The sequence below is a fragment of the Telmatherina bonti genome, assembly GCF_933228915.1.
Source record: "Telmatherina bonti genome assembly, chromosome: 24".
In the NCBI taxonomy this organism is placed as follows: Eukaryota; Metazoa; Chordata; class Actinopteri; order Atheriniformes; family Telmatherinidae; genus Telmatherina; species Telmatherina bonti.
The window spans coordinates 24037423-24057472 of NC_136633.1; the positions used below are offsets into that span (position 1 = coordinate 24037423).

The window sequence follows — 20050 nt, forward strand, 5'->3', positions numbered from 1 at the left end:
TGTATGTGTGCTCCTTATTCTGCAGATGGCTACACCACAGATGACATCGAGTTCTACTGGAAAGGAGGCAACACAGCTGTAACGGGGGTGACACGCATCGAGCTGCCACAGTTCTCCATTGTCGATTACAAACTGGTGTCCAGAAACGTTGTGTTTTCCACAGGTAAATGCTGCATTGAAGCATTCTGGCGGAATTCCCCAAGCAGTAGAGTTAATTGCTTGCCATATTTTCTATGATATTAAACCAATGAAGCACTGGGCTGTTTTGAAGCTGATAATTTAATCAGTTTATGGAGCCGATATATCTGTGCCAAAGCTTGATCGGTTGGACTTAAATCCTCAGAGCCACAGTTGTGTTTGTCAGTGCTTCTAATTGGGTTGAAATGAGGAAATAAGCTGCCTTTGAAGTGTCCCTCAAGTAGCTGCAGTTGATGCAAGCATGCCAGAGTGGCACTTCACCAAAACATGGCGTAAATCGCGAAGCAAATCATCAGGTGGTTCTTGACCCTTTGAGATAACATTTGTTAGACTGAATGGTTTGAACTGAATGGCATCCTCTGGCTTGGTTACAAGATAAGGTATTGCCCTAAAGACCCTGTTAAAGCTCTAAATAGTGATTAATAAGCCATAAAGTCATAGTTGAGCTGCCATGTTTTAGTGCTCAGGGAGCAATCGTAAGGAGTCAAGGGCCTTGCGCAAGGTCTCTCAGCAGAGCACCTCTGATGGTGCCCAGGGGACTTGAGTTAGGGTCTGCTAGGCAAAGGCCACCACTTCCTAAAGACTTCAGAGCGAGAGCCCTGTTTGTTTCATCCAGACAAAACATTAATCTTGGGGGTATTACAACCTAATACAACCTTATATCAAAGGCCACTGGTCCCAGCAAAGATGCTCCCAACCTACTGAATCAAAGGACCACAAACTTTAATGTCTGCTGTTAATCGTGAGTCTCGATGAGAAAAATCAAACTCAAGTTTATTAAGACTAAGAGCTGTCACACATATCCACAAGGCATCTGAATGACCACTCTTTTATACATTACAGGAGATGTGTATTTATTACAGAAGTATTTTGCATACTTAGAGGCACAAATAATAGTCGACACCAGTTTGGTGTCTTTTATTAACTGTTAAGTTGTAAATTGATTTAGTAGAAACAATAAGACATGAAATAAAAGGGTTAAATTTCCTCCACACTGGCTGGAAATTTGATTTCCTAATATTTAAATTGGATGTCATTCCTGGAAAATTTCCAAAACAGAGTCTGAGGGCAGCTAAAAATCTAGTTGCTCAGATATCCTTTGTACCAAAAATCCTTCAGGACTCTAGACAAATCTGCATTTCTGAGCCTGAATTGTAGTTTTCTAATTTTTTTCTTCTTTTCATTTTATACGTTTCTAAGCAAGAGAACCAAGCATTCCTGTTGTTGGTACAATCAACAGCAAGATGTGCTTTCTTTGTTTTCACACCAGTTCAACAGCAATTATGTCATAAGGTCATTAGGTCATATTGAGCGAAGTACTGTTGCAGCTCTAATAGTGTCATATGTATGAACTCTATTGCTTGTGTTCACTTGACTTTTACAGGCTCAGTGCGTCTGGAGGGGCAAACAAATGGATAATGGCCAATGTGCAGAGATGCCGCACATTTCCGCAAAGAGGCTGTAGTGTAGAAACAAGTTCATACACTAAATACCATAAAATAATTGAGTTATGTGGTAGCAGAGATCCCCTTAACAACTTTTTATTGGATACATACCCATCAGTTAAGTAACTCAATATGTCAGATTGTCATGTGCTTCAGGTGAGCTTCCACACAACCAAAATGATGAAAACATGCAATAGTGGAAGTCTTTAACAATATATATATTAAGATATTGGAACTCTATAACTTCCTAATGATTATTTGGTGAAAGGCGTTGGGATAAAGACCTTTGTGACAAATCCTACCTCGTCTCTGCTCATGTAAGTATGCATTCTAGTGTTTTAATAGCATTATTCCTACGTATAGATTGTCTAAACTGGGCAGTTTCCCTCGGTTTTAGCCTTGAATCTTCGTAGCTGCCCATTCTATATTACCTATATCGTAAAGATTGGAAGGACGTCTTGGTGAATGAAACAGAAGCATTAGCTCCTGTTATGTGGGCTTATGTTTAATAACTGCAAACTTATCAACATAATAGCAGACGCTATTGAAATAAACTCTAAACATCTGGTGTATGGTGAATTTTGCAAACTTTTAACTAGCTATGCACGTTTCCATTATTTATGTTAAAAAGAATATTTTATGAATAAATTTTTAATAACATAGACCTGGCCCTGCGATGGACTGACAAGCTGTCCAGGGTGTACCCTGCCTTTTGCCCAAAGACGGCTGGGATAGGCTCCAGCTTCCCCGCGACCCTTCACTGGATTAAGCGGTTTGGATAATGGATGAATGAATGAATATAAACATTTTAGCTGTCACACATTAGATGGCCAACCCATGAATGATTAAAAAAAAAAAAAAAAAAAAACTTATTTGAAGTCAGGCCATCCTTAAAGCCCTTTGTAAAATGTAGATCCTCAACTAAACGCCCTTTAACTCTTCTGACGTTGGCGTTGTCATTTACTGGTGTTCCGAAACACATCAATCAAATGTTATTTATAGGATCACAACAGCGACTTTCTGCAGAGCGCTTCATCTCTCGGGACAAGTAATTAGGAAACATGGAGACACATTAAGACAATTTGACAAGTTGCTGCATGTGAAAAACATTCACCATATCACATTTCATGTTGTAATTAATGTGTTGGAGCAGTGAAGAGGAGTTATTCAGCAATCTTCCATTTCCCCACAGGGGTTTTACTAATACATGCAATAAACAAGTTCTAAATTAGCCAGATTTGATGTCTTTATTGGTGTTTTTACTGATCACCATATATTCTAGGCAGCCTTTATTCAAAGCTGCGAGGGGGGGGGGGACAAAAACTGTGACATTTAGTAATCATCATTTCTTGCCGAAGTTATGCTCAAGAGGGCATGTCATGCTTGTTCTGAAAGGGACAGTAAATCACTCCTTTGTTGTTGTTTTTTGGGACTATTTTTAACATTTCAATTGCAACACTGTGATTTTCTTTTTCCCACCCTTCTCTCAGCTCTCTGAGTTGCTGATCAAGCCGCTGTATCCTTCCCTCTTGCCCTCATTTTCACAGCATGTTTGCCTTTATCTATAAAAGTAGCACATGCGCTGCTTTGCATTTACCATCATTCCTAGCTGTTTACAGTATGATGGTGTATTTAAGTGAGCATCACATGTGAATGTACCCAGGAGGATGCACCAGAGTGCGCTTGTTTGAATGAAGCGGCGTGTCCCCTGCGGGTGGAGACTATCAAAGTTTAGTGTCCAGTGGTCTGTTCACTTGCTCTTGGCAGGATGTGTGAAGCATATCAAAGGCTCCCTGCATGGCTGGCTAATGATCAGGTTTCCTCCACTACATGTGCTACAAGCCAGCCTTTAGTTCCTGCCCACTTTTCCACTTCTCCTAGCCCTCTTCTCTATCGCATCTCAGTGTCTATCACTTCTTGTTCTTTCCCTTTTTCAACTATTCAGTTTAACTTTTCCTCTTTGCTTGTGAAAGATATACTAGGCTGCCAATTATCCCGCTCCCAGAACTCAGGGCATCACATATTCATGTGGAAAAAGATCCACAACATTAATTATTTTCATGTAAACACACATGCCAACATCAGTGTTTGTGTGTATACATGCAGCCTGCATGTCCATGTATAAATACATGCATGGCCACACAACATTATCTGTGTGAAGTGACATTTAAGTGTGTGTTTCTACTTGACTGTCTTGGCTAGGAGCAGATTTACTGTCTTCATCCACACTGCAGTCTTCACCTTGTAAAAGCAGCTGCAATAATAGCTTTAAATATTCAGTATCATCTATATTTGATTATTTTTGCATAATTTCACACTGTAGACCTTAAATATTCCTTCAAGTTTGTGTGTTTTAGAAAACATGAAATACTTCATGAACAGCTTGTGAGAAATAGCCCTGAAAGTCCTCATTTTTAATTAATGCAGCTCTGGATATTTATTAATAGGCTGTCTTGGTCCCCATACGCAGAGAGATAAATACTTTGTTTTCTAGCAGAGATCCCTCTCAAATTTAGGAAGCAAATTAAAATCACCTAAAGACATTGTCACAGTAGTATAGTTTTCATAGGACTAATCAATAGTTATACAGAATGTAGAAACACATATTAGCACCTTAGAAGTGATTATACGCTACATATCAGATTATTTTTCCCCTTTAAGGTGATTCGCAATTAACCTTTGACCATTTTGCAAAACAGGCACGTAGTACCACTATCAATTTTTACTTTTTAAAACACCTAATGATGGCCATTCCCTTGACAGCTGCCATAACATCACCTTTATTCCATTAACCTGTTACCAGTTAAAAACAGTGCTTGCTCTAAACTTGACATTTAAGGTTCAAATTTCCCAAACCAGTCCGCAGACTTCAAGCTATGCCTGAATTTCCTGTTCCCATAAACTCAAAATAAATGTTTAAATGTTAGTATGTGATGTGTTAATGTAAATTTGATATGCCAAAAATGTCAATAAAGGTGTTTAATAGTAGTTTTTTGTATTTTATAGTACAATATCCCAGATAAGGATATAGAGAAAATTATGACTCATACAATACTAAGAGGCATGCAAACTAAGTGCTTGATAAGGCTAATAACTAATCTAATAGGCTAACCAGTCAATGGAAACATGTACATTTTAGCAACGAAAAAAAAAAATCTACAGTTAAAACACAAGACTTTAATCTGTTCAGGATTTTTTTCCTGTTTTTTTTTATGTTGTAGAGTTTACAAATGAGCCCTTCCCCTTTCAAATATCACAGCTGTTTAACATTTATTGCCAAGAATTTGACAGCAACAATAACATCTGTTAGAGTCAGCATTTGGCTTTAGTTAGCCAATTTGGCTGAATTACTACAGACAATAGATTTGGTGGAAACTCTTTCTGTTTCCAGTTGACACATTAAAACCATTGAATAAGATCCTGAACCCATGCTTGATGAACAATTTTTCCTTAGCAGTGCATTAGCTTAGTAGCATGGGCTCTTGTAGTCCGTTTGTGAATCATGTGACTAAAAAGAATTGTAAGAAGCTACAAAAGCTAGATTTTATCATCAAATATGAGGTCACTTTTTTAACGTTACAAGAAATTATTAACTTTTTGTAACCTTGTAACTCCAGTTTTTTCTTTTACTTTTTTTTACTCATGACATATTTCCTAGGAAAGGCTGAAAACAGTAAAAATGGGGAAAAAAGTTCAATATTCATGAACTATTCACACATCAGTAAATGTTTACTTGGGTTACAATTAAATGGTCCCTATTTAATTATTAATAAGCTAATCAATCAAAGTAGTCTATGTTTCATGTTCAAAAGGGGAGTAAGGTGACAAGAACTTGTCATCAGCAATACATATTCCCACTGAGTCAGCAGAAGCTATAGCTAGCAGCTTAAGCTAATGTGATTGATCTTAATGATGCTAGTGACTAGACTTGATGGATGCTATTTTGTGCTTCTAGCTGACATTTCAAAGCAATTGGGAACAGGTCTTGAAGTTGTGTTTGAAGAACTGTTAAAGAACGACCATGAACACAGACGGTTTTGCATTAGCAGTATGTTAGCTTAGCAAAGGGAACTCTGATGCTGCATCTGGGCTTGACACAAATGTGACAACCATTTTGTTAGCAAATTTTAGAATCCCTTAAAGCTTCTCATAGATTAACTCTATGGTAATGCATAAACAAAAATAAACTTGAACCTTTCTGATACAATTACTTTAATTGGGTAAAGCTAAAACACCCTAAAAAAAAAGAGTGGGGTATCCATATATGGAGGTCAATGGATGCATCCCTCTCATGTTTTATGGCCAAATTTTAAGTATCATTGGCCATAACATAGTTTTGTAATTCCTGTAAACTCACAGTAAGAACTCTGCCATCAGAGTAACAAAAAAGACTAGGGCTGTGACGATATGCTCTTGTCCCGATTCGATTCTAATGTTTTTGGGTGCCAGTTCAGTTTAAATTGCTGATATTGCTGATTTTTGTAGATTAAAAACCAAAGAAATGTATAAAACTTTTTGTTGCTCATCATTTTTCTTGATTTCGATTAGGAGAAAGCGCAGTATTAAAAAACAAATTAAAAAAAAAATGAATAAAATTTTATCATGCATTTTTATTTATTTGAAAAAAAAAAAAATTAACAAAAAATTTGTTTTAAAATGGTGAAGCAAAAAAATCCCAATTTTCGATTCGATTTTCCCACCCCTAAGAAAGACCCACTCGATCCTTTATTCTGCAACACCCCTATCTACCAGTCATACTGCCAGACTCGGTTGTCGTATTGTCATCATCAACTTAACTTTTCTCCCATCCTTCTCTCTCTCTCCCTCTCTCTCCTTCATGGCCTCACACATGGTGTTCCTCCCACTCACGGATGTTGTTTTCTGTAGCAGTTACAGCCAGTACAGTTCTACACCTACACACTAGTGTACCTCAGCCTCCTCTTTTCTTCAGCCACCTCTACATCTATTTGATGCAGAGATACGCTGCTCCATCTTAGTCTGGAGAAGCCGCATCAAGGAGAGTGAATGGGCTATTTAAAGATATGCCACAGTCTGTTCCTGTTTTCACACTGTAATATATGTTAAGCATGTATCGAAATTGTTCAGTGGTGCCAGAACTGTTAATCAAGAGCCAAATAGAACAGGATCTTCTAAAGTGATAAATTAGGTATTGTTGGGATATTTTTAAGTTGAGAGTTATAGAAGATAGTTGACTATCTACCTTGGGTATTTGATCAGGTAAAGCTGTCCAGGAGATGGACAAAACTCTCAGGCAATCTGCAAGTCGTCAAATGGAAAATAAGTTATGTAGGCTAGACTCTTTGGTCTTCATGACGTAAAGGCAGGGTAGGAGATCCTGGAAAAATGGTTCAAACAGTCAGCTTTTTTTTTTAATATACTTTTCAAAAGTCCAAACTTCTTTCCACAGACTTCTCCCCGAAGTCGCGCCTCTAAAGCACAGAAATGTGAAATGCTTATTACTGAGAAAGCAGCAACCTCTGGCAGTTAAAAGTCAAGCCTATGTGGAAGTGCCAAAATTGCAGTTCCTTCCCCATCCACCTGGGGCTCCAAAACAGAGCAAATCCCATAGACTCCCATGTTAAAAAGGCCAACTTCTCAGCAGAAATAAACATGTATACAGCCTGGTACAAAAATCCATTTTCGGTTTATAGGTCAGGTTTACCTTCATGACAACTGTGGGGGAAGTGAATTTTCTTTCTAACTCCCCCCTTTAAAAGTAATTTAATCTCGAAATTCGGCATAATTAGGCCTACTTACCTTCATTAGCTGGTTAGCTCCTGTCAGTTCTGGGTTAACTCGGATAGCTCTTAGTTTAGTTACAGGTCGTAGTTCGCTAGATGTCAATCATCCACCTCCATGCTCACAGCCCCCCTCTCACCTTTACATCTTTGTTCATTTTTGTATTTTCCGGGGAGACGACATGCGTGATACTGGCAAGATTGCGACAGTAGGAACTGTCCAATGAGCTTCAGTTCAGCTCTTCAGAAACCTACGTGTGACGTCACGGGGTATCCGTCCATCTTTTTTACACAGTCTATGTTCCTGAGGGCTTGGTGGGGGGGGGGGATGTCAGTTGAGTTTGACAGACATATCAACATCCAATCATCGATTGATTCGAAATTGACTCCACGGTTCCTCAGACTATGTGCCAAAGTGTCCTTGGACAAGACATTGAACCCTAAGTTGCCCCCCAATGTGCCTATTTGGGTATGTAAGTTGCTTTGAATAAAAACATCTGATAAATGACTGTAGACTCGAAAATCGAATCATCTAGAACCGGCTGGTTAGAATGATTCGGTGGTATTTTTTTTTTATCAGTCCAGTCTGTTGCGCAGGTAACTAAATATTTTTAATTTATATGTGAACATTTAATTAATTGACTGCACTACTCTACTACTCTACCTTGCACTACTCCTACTCTACCTTGTTACAACTAAATGAACTGATGTCATGATCCAAACTGCACCTGCTCATGTCTGTGAATGCTTGTGAGATAAGATAACATTTTTGTGAATAGCCTGTTTTCAAACTAACCTTTTTTTTTTGTACTGTAACACACAGCAGGTAGTGAATCTTGATCAAAATGGGTGTTATTTTTTACACTCGGAGTGGCTCTATTGCTCCCTATCCAATAGTATGCACAAGTGTGGACCCACGCTCACCACAAGTAGCTTTGGCTGAAACCCACAGAGTCGAAATTACACCATAATGGGCCCCACTTCTCTTCCAATCTAGAGCAAAAATGGAAAACCAGCTAAGAATAGTGGGAGTAACGAGCCATGGATACAGTCCGTATGGAGACATAAAGCTGTGTGATTGATGGGAACTCACACACGTCTATAAAATCAGCATTGCATGGACACACACACACATATACACACTGCTACTATTTATATTCCATCTCATGAAGGAATTAATGGCAGAAGTCTGTCTTGTAGCAGATCATGACAGAATATATTTTCAAATTGCTGACTTATGAAGCATCAGACACTGCTGCATGTATTTATTATGAAGCTGGCTTTCTTGTAAAAATGTTAAACCCCTCAGAGTCGTAAGTAGATGAGCGATCAAAATGTGGTGAAATTTTCATCACTATCCGAAATATTGTGACGAATCATCACAAAATAGGGTTGCAATTGTGTGTGTATGTGTGTGGCAGAGTTGCGGAGGTGATGCTTGTTACCATGGTGATAAATCCAACCCATGCTGTTGGAGTTGTCATGGGAACTGAAACAAAAACACGAGATGTCCCTGCATGCTCTCCAACAAAAGTTAGAAAATCTTTTTAAAGCAAATCTCTCATATTGAAGACGTTTTGAATTAGCTGTGATGCACTGAGGCGTTTCAGAGCACCTCACAGATTTTCTGACGCTCTACTTTTTCTGTTCTATACTATGTCTATTCTATTCGACCGTCATTTAGCAGATGCTTTCATCCAACGCGACTTACATCCGTGTCTTCCCTCCATAGGTGCCTACCCTCGACTGTCTCTGAGCTTCAAGCTGAAGAGGAACATTGGCTACTTCATCTTGCAGACATACATGCCATCGATCCTGATTACCATCCTCTCCTGGGTCTCCTTTTGGATAAACTATGACGCATCAGCAGCCAGAGTGGCTTTGGGTAAGAAGCAGTGTCTGTTAAGCAGCAGGAATTTGACTTTCTTTGATGAGTTCAGAGACCAACACAAACCACAAGCTCCCTTTTTCCCAATCGGATTCACGAAAGTCGTGATTTTATGAACGCTGCAAGAGACTGGGCAAGACGCTAAAGGCAAAGAGAGATAAATTTGCAGACTACCACAGTGTCTGTCGTAAGGGGCCTTTGCTTTTTAAATGTGCATTTCTCAGGGGCAATGGGGCCAAACAAAACTGTAAATTGTGTTTTCAGTTCACCTAATCTCAAGAACTAATGCATAATTTTACCTCTTATCGAAGATTGCTTGTGTAGGTGCAGAGGCCCACTCACCGTAGAGCCCTAATGAGCAGTAAACAAAGCACAGATGGACTTAGCAGGTTCTAATCATTATGATGCCTCACAGGAGGCTGTGGTATGGGTTTATCTTTATATAATGTTCACTCAATGACACATAGGACACAATGATACGAGTCTGTCAAGGCAACATCTAAAAATGCAATTTAGATTGCAGGCACTCTGGAGGAGTCATTAACAATGTGTGTTCAGTGTTCAACTGTAACTTTATTTAAATATCCAAAGTTTGAAGGAGCAATTTTACCACCTACGCTTGATGAGCGACTGTCTTTATTACCATTTACAAAAGATGAGACTTTATGTTATCCTGCACTCAAATTGCTGCAGCATCGATTGCAAATTGAGCAGAAAAAGTAAGAGAATTACTTCTTTGTTGTAACAATGCTTCTTGGTGATGAGTCTCAGTTGGAATGTCGTTGGTGGGGTTAAGAGGTCAGAAAGCAGCATTCAACCTAGTTTGTCTGCTCCAACATGGTATGAAAAGGCGTTTAATTTTACCAATCACCCCAAACATCAGACGAAGATTCTGCAGAGCAAATGCAAACTTCTGATTCAGCGTCATTAAACGCATCTCTTAGATTTGCTTAGAAAACAATACTTACCTGCACACAGATTTTGATGCATTTATACGCTTTCACAACAAACATGATAACTAGTAGGTGTGTTACAACTTAATTTGAATCTCATGATTCTTTGATATTGCTGATTTTTGTAGACTAAAACCAAAGAAAAATGTACAAAACTTTTTTTGCTCATCATTTTACTTGATTTCAGTGAGGAAGAACCAACACAGTAGCCAGACCATTATTCTGCTGCTATAATGCCCAAGAAGACAAGTAAAAAGATCAATTCAAACAATGAAAATGATAGAAATTTTATAATAGATTTTTTTAGCTATTTGAAAAAAACTGAATTTTTTTAAACAAATTTTTTTTGTTTTTTAAAATTGTAACATAAAAAAGTCTCTATTGGATTTTTATGATGTGATTTCCCACCCCTAGTTTTTGGTTGCGGTTGTGGGCGTCGAGGTGCACACTTGGAACACATTCACAACATTCGGGGGCATGCACAGGGCACATTTTGGAGGTGTTTCAACTTCTGCTGGGCTAAATTGACTTTCCATATACAGTAACTGCAGAAGTGCAAAAGAAATCTTTGGCAGCCAATGAGTTAAAAGCACAGATACATATCACTATTTCATAGCAGGTTGGGTTGACCTGAAAATATGGCATCACAAGGACAGGAAACTTTGGTTGCTGTAGACTGATATCTAAGGTAAGCTAAGACCTGCTATCTCTGGAGCAAGATCTTCATATTAAATGCTGATAAAATATGTTTCTTACACAAGGTCTACAATAGATTAACTCTGTCCGCCTAATTTGTTTGATAAATTTGTACATCAAACAAAATTAGCAGTAGCTAAAGCTAGCTCTCCTAACTTGAAAGTCACCTGATACGAAATTTAAATGGCACAGAAAGTTGCTTGTAGTGTGTGTCCAGTTAGTCTTCTTGATTGCTGAAAGCTATCTCTGACAACCATCCTCTTCGTTTGGTAATCAATAGAAGGAAATATGTGGAATATCCGTCTTGTTGTCATTGCACAGCATTAGGACGACATCTCCAATAACCTGAATGAGTCGCTGTAGCACCAGATACCAGTGCAGGTCCTCAATATGGCGGCGGCTAAAGTTTGAGGATGGCAAAGCACATCTGTGACGTTAGCTGCAATGTATCAGCACATTGATCAAAGGATCAAAAATGATCATCAATCAATCATTGATTGTTGTCAATGATCCAATGACGTCAATCCAAAATTGTTGAAAAATTGATGCAATAACCATTTATCAAATGTACTTTGGAAAATGGCTGTATTTTCATTTCCCCTTACACATTGTTTTCCTGTCATTAGTCATCAATCTTTTTTTATATAACTTATTTTTTATATAATTTGATTCATTTAAATCAGGACTAAAAATGTTCAATATTGTGATTTTTTGTGATTTTGATATGAATGGAAATTACTGTGTTGAGTTACCTGTGACGTTGCTTCACATCAGTCGATGAATCCTGAATTGAATCGAACTGAAGTCTGATTGTGACTAAATTTGAAATATCAGCAAAAACAGTTGTTTTGCATTAAACTGATATATCTTATTGCGATCAAACTGGAGATATACACACCTTGTCACTAGCTATCTAGAACAAATTACTGTTTTTTATGGAATAATATGGACAGCAATGTTTAAGAAATAAAATCAAAAATTTAATTAAGAACTATAATTGGTATCTAGATTATATATGTATGTTTTACTAATTAGTGAAATTCGTTTTATTATAATTAAGTTGTAAAGTTTTTAATCATGTATTTTTATAGTCTTTAAATATATAAAATGTTTTTTTTTTTTCTGTTATTACTTTACATTTACACTTTCTTTTATTTAACTAATTGACATCTTTCAAACGCGCATCAAATCCTGCATCGTCTGCAGCCTGGGATTTCAGTCAGTTATTAAAACCCAAAGTTAAGTTGCCAGTAGCTAAAAAAAAATCCAATTTACAAGACGAGAGAGGAAGAATCATCCAGCTGTCATATCTGGGAGACTGAAAAACCGATGTGACATTGGACAAACTGCAGCGCGGCTGTGATGCATGGTCAGCTGTGTTGGGTATAACTTATCAGTGACAGGGTTAGACAGGAGGTCAACGGGGTCTGGCTGTAAATATTGGCTTGGGAGCCAAACACTTCAATCTTACCATGGCAACCTATTGCTGCGTGAAAAGTTAATGGACCAATAATGACTTTAACTTATCATAATGCTGTTATCCATTACCTCTTTGTGTCTTTGGGAGTTATCCAGGAGATGCACATTCTTTTATCTGTTGTGTTGCATGGTCTCTCTTACCCTTTTGTTAAGGCATGCATGTAATATCCGGTTATTATGCCTTGGAGTGTTTTCCTGATTTGTACGTTTGTGAGCAAATGGATAGCTGCAATATCCGGTGTGCGCCTCGGCATCTGAAAGGCAACCGGAGGTCCATTCACTTCTCTGATGGACCATTTTGAGCTTTCAGCAGGTATCGTGATTGAGATGGACAGTGCGTACTGTATGTGTGTGGGTTCGGTCTTTTGTGTGTGCCAACCTGCCAGTAAGAGCAATGTAATGATCTGGGGGAAATCAATTCAAGGAGGCAGCAGGCAAACAATTGAATTGTTTGAAGGAGAATCTCATTTTCCTGAGCAATTTCGAAGGATTGCAAAGTTAAGAATTACCTGCTCGAACCTTAATCTGGTTGAAGCCGTTTCCCAGACTCTTGCCCCTTGTTCATAATCATATTATATAAACTGGGAAGGTGTGGGCTAGAGCAGGAGCACTTTCAGTGTAATGGAAGACAAGTTTGAAACCACAGTGTGATCTTAAAAACATTTTTCTCTCAGCTGTAGAGTACAAAATGGCAAAGGATTGCAAATGGCGCAATGGCCTCTCATCAGTGTCAATTTAATTTCTGAGCACCTTTGTTCGTGTAATAAAGGTGGAGACGAGATTCTGGGACATGTACCATGAGAAAGGAAGGGCACAGAGAAACAATTACTAATTGATGGGGAGATCTGGTGCTTGAATGAAAGGGGAGAAAGAAGATGAGATAAGGGGTAGAGAACAATGGGACAAGACCCAAAAAAAATAAAAGAGACGGAGAGCAGGAGAAACCCTGTGAAACTATATTTCTCTCTGGAGAGTCTAACAGGGCAATGAAAAAGATGGGAGGCCCACGGGCGCTTGGCCCTTTGATTAAATTGTCCGAACAGTTTGCAAGGGAGGAAGCAGAAGAGAGGAAGAGGAGTGGAGGGGAGGGAGTGAAGGACAGAGAGTAATGGCACAGCTGAAAGAACACCTATAAAGAACAAGGCTGTCGTCCAATAGCGGCCCAGACACTGAGCATGTGCGCGGTCGCAGATTCACACATACACAAGCATTTCTAACCTTGTAATGTGCCAATAAATCACACTAAGGGCTAGATTGACCTTAGCTATCCTCCTCCCTCTTCCCAACCTCATGACTGCTACTTGTCTCTTCACTGTACATTATGACACACACACACACACCAAATGTCATGTCTATGTGTGTTTACGAGCCGCCTCGATGCTGATAGACTCCATTTATTTCTAAGACAGGAAAATAAAACGGTGGCGATATGTTTGTTGTGTATGTGTAATGAGATAAAATACAGCTGTTGTGCTGCATAAGGTCATAAGGTCTACATGATTATGACAGAGGTATTTGTTTATTTGTTTCTAGCTGAATGACACCCACAACCCGTGGTAACAGAGCTGTTAAATGCAACTCAATGCAGAAATGCTACAAGATGGAAGGAAGATAGTGGAAAGAAAGGGTGACCTTGACATGTCTTCTGAGTTAGTTCAGTTGTTATTTTTTGTGTCTACGGGTATCATTTATCTATGAAATAAGTGTTTAAATGTTTTAATAAGTTCTGCACCAGTGGTTCTCAATTTTTTTTGTTACTTACCACTTCCGAACTCACCAGGTTTTCCCAAGTACCACCTTTTATGACTGAAATATAGGGGTGTTAACATTTCATCACATCGTAATGCAGTTTATTATGAAAAGTCCATTCATGCCCTGCGCAAAAGATGGATATGGAGCATTTTGTCTTTTACATACATAATTTGGTCACTTTTGAAACAGAGTTATACCACTGGAAACCAAAAGGACAGCACTGAGCTGTATAGCTGATGTGCAACCCGCAAAAACAACAAGGAAGAACATACCAGAATGTATTTAATGGCTCTATAGACCACCATCATCTTTGGCCCTTTCTCTTAGTGATAATGCACATTATCACAATCCATCCATCCATCCATCCATCTTCTGCCGCTTATCCGGAGTCGGGTCGCGGGGGCAGCAGCCTAAGCAGGGAAGCCCAGACTTCCCTCTCCCCAGCCACATTTGCCGACTCTGCGGGGGGGATCCCGAGGCGTTCCCAGGCCAGCCGAGAGATATAATCCCTCCAGCGTGTCCTGGGTCTTCCCCGGGGTCTCCTCCCAGAGGGACGTGCCTGGAACACCTCACCAGGGAGGCGTCCAGGAGGCATCTTGACCAGATGCCCGAGCCACCTCAACTGGTTCCTCTCGATGCGGAGGAGCAGCGGCTCTACTCTGAGCCCCTCCCGGATGACCGAGCTCCTCACCCTATCTCTAAGGGTGAGCCCGGCCACCCTGCGGAGGAAACTCATTTCAGCCGCCTGTATACGAGATCTCGTTCTTTCGGTCACGACCCACAGCTCATGACCATAGGTGAGGGTAGGAACGTAGATCGACTGGTAAATCGAGAGCTTCGCCTTCTGGCTCAGCTCCTTCTTCACCACGACAGACCGGCGCAGAGCCCGCATTACTGCAGACGCCGCACCGATCCGTCTGTCGATCTCGCGCTCCATCCTTCCCTCACTCGTGAACAAGACCCCGAGATATTTAAACTCCTCCACTTGAGGCAGGACCTCACTCCCGACCCGGAGAGGGCAATCCACCCTATTCCGGCTTAGGACCATGGTCTCAGATTTGGAGGTGCTGATTCTCATCCCAGCCGCTTCACACTCGGCCGCGAATCACTCAAGCGAGAGCTGGAGATCACGACCAGATGAAGCCAACAGGACCACGTCATCCGCAAAAAGCAGGGACCCAATCCTGAGGCCACCAAGTCGGATCCCCTCAACACCTCGGCTGCGCCTAGAAATTCTGTCCATATAAGTTATGAACAGAATTGGTGATAAAGGGCAGCCTTGGCGGAGTCCAACCCTCACCGGAAACGAATCCGACTTACTACTGGCAATGCGGACCAAGCTCTGACACCTGTCGTACAGGGACCGGACAGCCCTTACAAGGGGGTCCGGTACCCCATACTCCCGGAGTACCCCCCACAGGAGCCCCCGGGGGACACGGTCGAATGCCTTCTCCAGGTCCACAAAACACATGTAGACTGGTTGGGCAAACTCCCATGCCCCCTCCAGGACCCCAAAGAGGGTATAGAGCTGGTCCACTGTTCCGCGACCAGGACGAAAACCACACTGCTCCTCCTCAATCCGGGATTCAACTATCCGGCGGACCCTCCTCTCCAGGACCCCTGAATAGACCTTACCAGGGAGGCTGAGGAGTGTGATTCCCCTGTAATTGGAACACACCCTCCGGTCCCCCTTCTTAAAAAGGGGGACCACCACCCCAGTCTGCCGGTACTGCCCCTGATGTCCACGCAATGCTGCAGAGGCGTGTCAGCCAGGACAGCCCCACAGCATCCAGAGCCTTAAGGAACTCCGGGCGGATCTCATCCACCCCCGGGGCCTTGCCGCCAATGAGCTTTTTGACCACCTCAGCGACTTCAGCCCCAGAGATAGGAGAGTCCACCCCTGAGTCCGCCAGCTCTGCTTCCTCATCGGAAGACGTGTTGGTAGGATTGAGGAGGTCTTCGAAGTATTCCTTCCACCGACCCACTACGTCCCGAGTTGAGGTCAGCAGCTCCCCATCTCCACTGTACACAGTATTGATGGAGCACTGCTTCCCCCTCCTGAGCTGCCGGATGGTGGACCAGAATCTCCTCGAAGCCGTCCGGAAGTCTTTCTCCATGGCCTCGCCGAACTCCTCCCATGCCCGAGTTTTTGCCTCGGCAACAGCCGAAGCCGCATGCCGCTTAGCCCGCCGGTACCCAGCAGCTGCCTCCAGAGTCCCACAGGCCAAGAAGGCCCGATAGGACTCCTTCTTCAGCTTGACGGCATCCCTCACTGTTGGTGTCCACCAACGAGTCCTGGGATTACTGCCACGACAGGCACCAACGACCTTACAGCCACAGCTCCGGCTGGCCGCCTCAGCAATAGAGGCACGGAACACAGCCCATTCGGACTCAATGTCCCCCGCCACACTCGGGACATGGTTGAAGCTCTGCTGAAGGTGGGAGTTGAAGCTCGCTCTGACGGGGGACTCAGCCAGGCGTTCCCAGCAGACCCTCACAACACGTTTGGGTCTGCCAGATCTGACCGGCCTCCTCCCCCACCACCTGAGCCAACTCACCACCAGGTGGTGATCAGTTGACAGCTCCGCCCCCCTCTTCACCCGAGTGTCCAAGGCATGTGGCCGCAGGTCCAACGATACGACTACAAAATCGATCATCGAACTGCGGCCCAGGGAATCCTGATGCCAGGTGTACATATGGACACTCTTATGTTGGAACATGGTGTTCATTATGGACAATCCATGACGAGCACAGAAGTCCAATAACAAAACACCATTTGGGTTCAGAGGAGGGGGACCATGCCTCCCAATCACTCCCCTCCAGGTCTCACTGTCATTGCCCACGTGAGCATTGAAGACCCCCAGCAGAACAATGGAGTCCCCAGAAGGAGCACCCTCCAGCACTCCCTCCAAGGACTCCAGAAAGGGTGGGTACTCTGAACTGCTGTTCGGTGCATAAGCACAGACAACAGTCAGGACCCGTCCCCCCACCCGGAGGCGGAGGGAAACTACCCTTTCATCCACCAGGGTAAACCCCAACGTGCAGGCACCAAGCTGGGGGCTGATGAAAATGCCCACACCTGCTCGGCGCCTCCCACCATGAGCAACTCCAGAGTGGAAGAAAGTCCAGCCCCTTTCGAGGGTACTGGTTCCAGAGCCCAAGCCATGCGTCGAGGTGAGTCCAACTTTATCTAGCCGGAACCGCTCAACCTTGCGCACAAGCTCAGGCTCCTTCCCCACCAGAGAGGTGACGTTCCACGTCCCTAGAGCCAGCTTCTGCAGCCGGGGATCGGACCGCCAGGGTCCCCGCCCCTTGCTGCCGCCCAGCTCACACTGCACCCGACCCCTACAGCTCCTCCCGCAGATGGTGAGCCCACGGGAGGTGGGGCCCATGTAACCCTTTCGGGCTGAGCCCGACCGGGCCCCATGGGCGAAGGCCCGGCCACCAGACGCTCGCTCTCGTACCCCACCTCCAGGCCTGGCTCCAGAGGGGGGTCCCGGTAACCCGCATCCGGGCAAGGGAACATTCATGCCCAGGTTGGTCGTCATCGTAGAGGTCGATGAGCCGTGCTTGGTCTGGTCCCTCCCCTAGACACCTGTTTGCCATGGGTGACCCTACCAGGGGCATAAAGCCCCCGACAACATAGCTGCCAGGATCTTCGGGATGCACAAACCACTCCACCACGATAAGGTGACGGCTCAGGGAGGGGACATTATCACAATCTCCTCCACTAATGCCATATTTGCCTTTGTCGGAAACTGACATTGGAACTTGTAGGTGAGCTCTGACTTCTACACTGCCCTCTGGTGGATATATTGGCAAACAACGACAATAGTAAAAGGGTTCGCATGAAATTATGAAAGGGGTAACGTTTGAAACCACCATGATACTTCCGTTAGTCATGTAGCCTTGATAAAAAAATTTAGTTTGATGGCTATATCCTGTCGCAGGTCAAATTCTTACCTTGATGGTGATTCTGCTTGTACAATAATATCCCTTCACATGGTCTACACATCTGATGTTTGACCAAGCAATATGCAAACAAGGTACGTTATTTCTAATTTAACTTCACTAAAAAACCATCAAATTCAAGTCATTATTGCTACCCACAAAGTGACTGCATGGTTTACACCCTGCTATTTAAACTTGTTTGTAAATGTTTATTATCTGATTCGATTGACTCAAAAATACCATCTGGTACTGCAATCCTGAAAAAAATGTATCTATGAAAAAATATTTTCAACAAAAAAGGAGCAGAATATCAAAGATGGCATTTAGAGATTAATTTAAATTGTCAGGCTCTGATTCATTTGTCTTCACAGTGCAGAAAATTTATCATCATTAGATCACAACGTACAATGACTTATCCATTTAATTACTGAATGAATATTGGCCCTTTAAAAGAAAGTTTAGATTTTTTCTATTAGTTTCCTAAGTACCAGTGCTTCAACAAAACCAAGATGGCAACAGTCAAAGGTTGAATTTAAGGTATCCAAAGTTCAGTTCACAAAGCAACTGGTGATATGATGGTTATGTCCATTTTTTAAATACACTCTAGTATAAAGTCTGTTAACTATGATTGGCCAAAAGATGATAATGGAAAGAATTTCTTTCATATTTTTTGGGGGTTTTTTTTACATTGCACACTGTTTCTACATTAATACAACAAACTGGCTTAATAAAGGATTGCCAAGTCATCTTATTTAGTCACTTCATCAGATTGTTTTCTGAGTTAGTCATGTAAATATTATGATTCAACTGATTTCAGTATTTTTTCAACTAATTTACTACATTTTCTCACAGTTTAATTTAATAGTTTATCCAACAAATTGTACACTAATGCAATTTTATTTGGAAAAAAAAAAGTTAATTTAACTTATGTAAATTAAATCAAGCCAACAAAAATGCTTTACTCTGAAAGGACTTAAAGCACTCCTCAATTTTTTGGGGGGAAAAAATTAATGTATAAAAATGTTTCCCCAATTTGCATGTTAGTAGCTAACATTGTTTAGATAGCCTGCTTTAAAACAACATGGGAGTGTGAAAACATACAAATATAAAAACTATGGGTTGGATATTTATTGCATTAATTACGATGACTAAACTCGGAACTCATCTGGTTCGGCGCCGATCTAAAGCAACAGTATCAACACTTTGCAAAATATCTCAGGAACCACATAACAAAGCTTAGCAGGGAAAATTGCTATCACAAGCACACTTTGTGGGTGATCTATTGAGAGCTAGGGACAATTTTAGCCTTTTGAGAAAGTTTTCAATCAAACCGTTAAGTGCAGTGTTATTTCCCGGAACTGTGCATGTGAATTCCACCGCGCCAAGTTCATGATTCATAACATTTTGTGAATAAAAATGTGTCAATTATGTTAGAGGACCTCCATATTGAAGCTAGATGTAAACGCTGATGATTTTCTGTCGGTTTCTTGACCAATCAGATGCTCAGATTTCTTCTTCTTTTGTTTTTATGACGGTGACTAATCGGAGCAGTCAAAGATCATTGTGAGTTGAAATAGTTATCTTCCAGAATAAAAAACAAAGTAGAAATAACTTTTTTCCAAATAGTAATACTAAAAATAGGCAAGTCCAATTGTTTTCAAGATTTGCACAAGTGACTCAAATAGTGAGAGGAAAAAACGAATGGAGAACAAAAATTTAAAAAAGAAAATACATTTTCGGTTGTGTTTATGTTAGACTTTTGGAATCTTTTTCTCCTAATAGCCAAGGCCAGAGAGAAACATATTTATAAATAAAAAAGCTTCCACATTGTTGATGTGTCTTTTTTAAATTAGATTCTGTCATACAATTTCCGTTTTGTTTTTTCTTTTGTTTTTATACTCATATAACTGTTGATCTATCCATGTGGCA

At 41.4% G+C, this 20050-nt stretch overlaps 1 protein-coding gene across 1 annotated transcript in view; it reads left to right on the plus strand.

Annotated features, from left to right (window-relative positions):
• LOC306773884 (gamma-aminobutyric acid receptor subunit beta-3-like) overlaps positions 1 to 20050 on the plus strand; it is a gene marked incomplete at its 3' end in the record, with an annotated part of 90953 nt that overhangs the window by 63555 nt on the left and 7348 nt on the right. The window contains exons 7-8 of the mRNA XM_079263828.1: positions 26 to 163; positions 9135 to 9287. Coding sequence (XP_079119954.1) covers positions 26 to 163; positions 9135 to 9287 — 291 coding nt within the window. The remainder of the gene's footprint in view (positions 1 to 25; positions 164 to 9134; positions 9288 to 20050) is intronic.